The sequence below is a fragment of the Miscanthus floridulus genome, chromosome 17 (genome assembly GCF_019320115.1).
Source record: "Miscanthus floridulus cultivar M001 chromosome 17, ASM1932011v1, whole genome shotgun sequence".
Classification (NCBI taxonomy): Eukaryota; Viridiplantae; Streptophyta; class Magnoliopsida; order Poales; family Poaceae; genus Miscanthus; species Miscanthus floridulus.
Genome location: NC_089596.1, coordinates 3890220 through 3892191, shown reverse-complemented (window position 1 = coordinate 3892191; position 1972 = coordinate 3890220). Strand labels below are relative to the sequence as shown.

At 51.8% G+C, this 1972-nt stretch overlaps 1 protein-coding gene across 1 annotated transcript; it reads right to left on the bottom strand.

Annotated features, from left to right (window-relative positions):
- Nucleotides 1-426: 426 nt before the first annotated feature.
- On the bottom strand, nt 427-1965 carry LOC136519087 (protein DETOXIFICATION 40-like). Its single transcript, XM_066512745.1, has 3 exons — nt 1411-1965; nt 1149-1238; nt 427-767 (listed from the first exon to the last, which is right to left on the bottom strand). Exons 1-3 carry the CDS (start codon nt 1918-1920, stop codon nt 702-704), a joined length of 666 nt encoding a protein of 221 aa, XP_066368842.1. The 5' UTR covers nt 1921-1965; the 3' UTR covers nt 427-701.
- Nucleotides 1966-1972: the final 7 nt, after the last annotated feature.

Below are 1972 nucleotides of genomic sequence, written 5' to 3'. Positions count from 1 at the left end.
AGAAGCGGTCCTAAAGGAACTTTGAGCTGACGAGAGCATGGTGCCCAGCAAATCTCCCTCCTCTCACAGAATCTCCTCTCCCCCGCCCTTCCCTCCTCCCTTTCTCCCTCACCAGATCTCCTCCTCCCCAGTGCTCTCCTCCTCCACAGTGCAAGGGCGAGCGACCGAGCGTTACGGGCATCCCTACACGGGTTGCAAGCCCAGTCCCTAGGTATTTGTTTTCTTTTTCTTTTTTTTTCCTTGTTTTGTAGAAATGGACGATACTGCCAGATGACGAGCCAGTAGTAAAATGACAATGCAAACACTACCGGATACCTAATGGTGGTTCAAAATTTGGCCGAGAAAACCGGTTTGGAACTGTCAGTGGTTGCACGTTGTGGGGTAGTGAATGTGTATCACAGATTGTTTTTTTTCTTGGTAGCAATAATCGTTGTACTTGATTCATTTCTTCTTGCCTCTTGGTTCATCCTTTATCTCGAAGACATACCAATAATAAAGACCCCAAAAATGATGCAAAACAGCTGCTGATAAACACGAAGCACCTCCTTTTATTTGGCTTCGCGCGACATCTTACTCCTCTCGTCTCACGATCGATCTCACGATTCCAACAAAAATCACTGAGCTAGCGTGCGCTCTTTGTCTAGTCTTGTTCTAAATGATGATGGCAGACTTTTATCCACGGAGTAAGCTTATGAATCTCTTCAGTCTTCTAGGAGAGGCTGCTTCTTATCCTCCCACTTGTCCAGCCTTACCCTGGCTTTCTCCACCTGCAGTTCAGTCATCAGAACACATGCATGCATGCTGTGAGTGACCAACATGGGCCATGTTTAGTTCACACCTAAATCAAACTTTGGCACTATGCAAAAAGAAGATTCCCCGTCACATCAAACTTACGGTACATGCATGGAGTATTAAATGTTGACAAAATCAAAAACTAATTGTACAGTTTGGTTGTACTTTGCGAGACGAACGTTTTGAGCCTAATTAGTCAACGATTGGACAATTATTACCAAATACAAATAAAATGTTACAGTGCACTACAGCGTCGTTGGAAATCCGTGGGCGCCAAATCCGTGGGCAACTAAACATGGCCATGAGTAATAATGCACACTGCATGGCAGTAATATGGCAGAGCATGGATGGATCACCTCCTTGTTCCAGTCGGTCCTGCAGGTGACCCAGAGCAAGATGAGGGTCTGCATCATGGTTCCCCCGATCACCATGCCGCTCCAAACGCCCTGCATGCATGCATGCAATTTTTTATATATAAATTGAAAAAAAATCGATCTGATCTGATCACATTGGGCTCGGAGTCTGTAGCAAAGCAATTTACTAGTACTAGCGTCTCGATCGCTCTCCTGAGCTTAAGCTTTGCCGCTCATAAAATCAGAAATGCGTAATACTCCGTACCTTGGCGCCGAGGTCGAGGTAGAAGCCGAGGAAGACACCGAGCGGCACGCCGATGATGTAGTAACAGCCCACGTTGACGTACGCCACGAAGGCCTGCCAGCCGCATCCCACGGCGACGCCGGAGAGCACGGGCTGGACGCCATTGAGGACGAGCGTGACGGCGAGCAGCGGGCAGAGGTCGGACACCGCGCGCGCCACCGCCTCGCCGCCCGTGAAGAAATAGCTCAGCTGGTCGCGGACGCAGAGCACGACGACGGCGCACACCGCCGCCACGGCCAGCGACAGCGACGTGACCACCAGCACCGAGAAGGCCGCCGCCCTCGGGTTGCCCGCGCCGAGCTCGTTGCCGACCCGCACGCTGGCGGCGGCGTTGAAGCCCACGGAGATCATGAACACCCATCCGTTGACGGTCATGCATATGGAGAGGGAGTCGAGGGAGAGCTCGGGGTTTTTGAGCAGGCCGGCGATGAGCACGAGGATCTGGAAGTACCACGTCTCCAAGCACAGCATCACGGCGGACGCCGCCGAGAGCTTGAAGAAGCCGCCGAGGCCGCGGAACGCC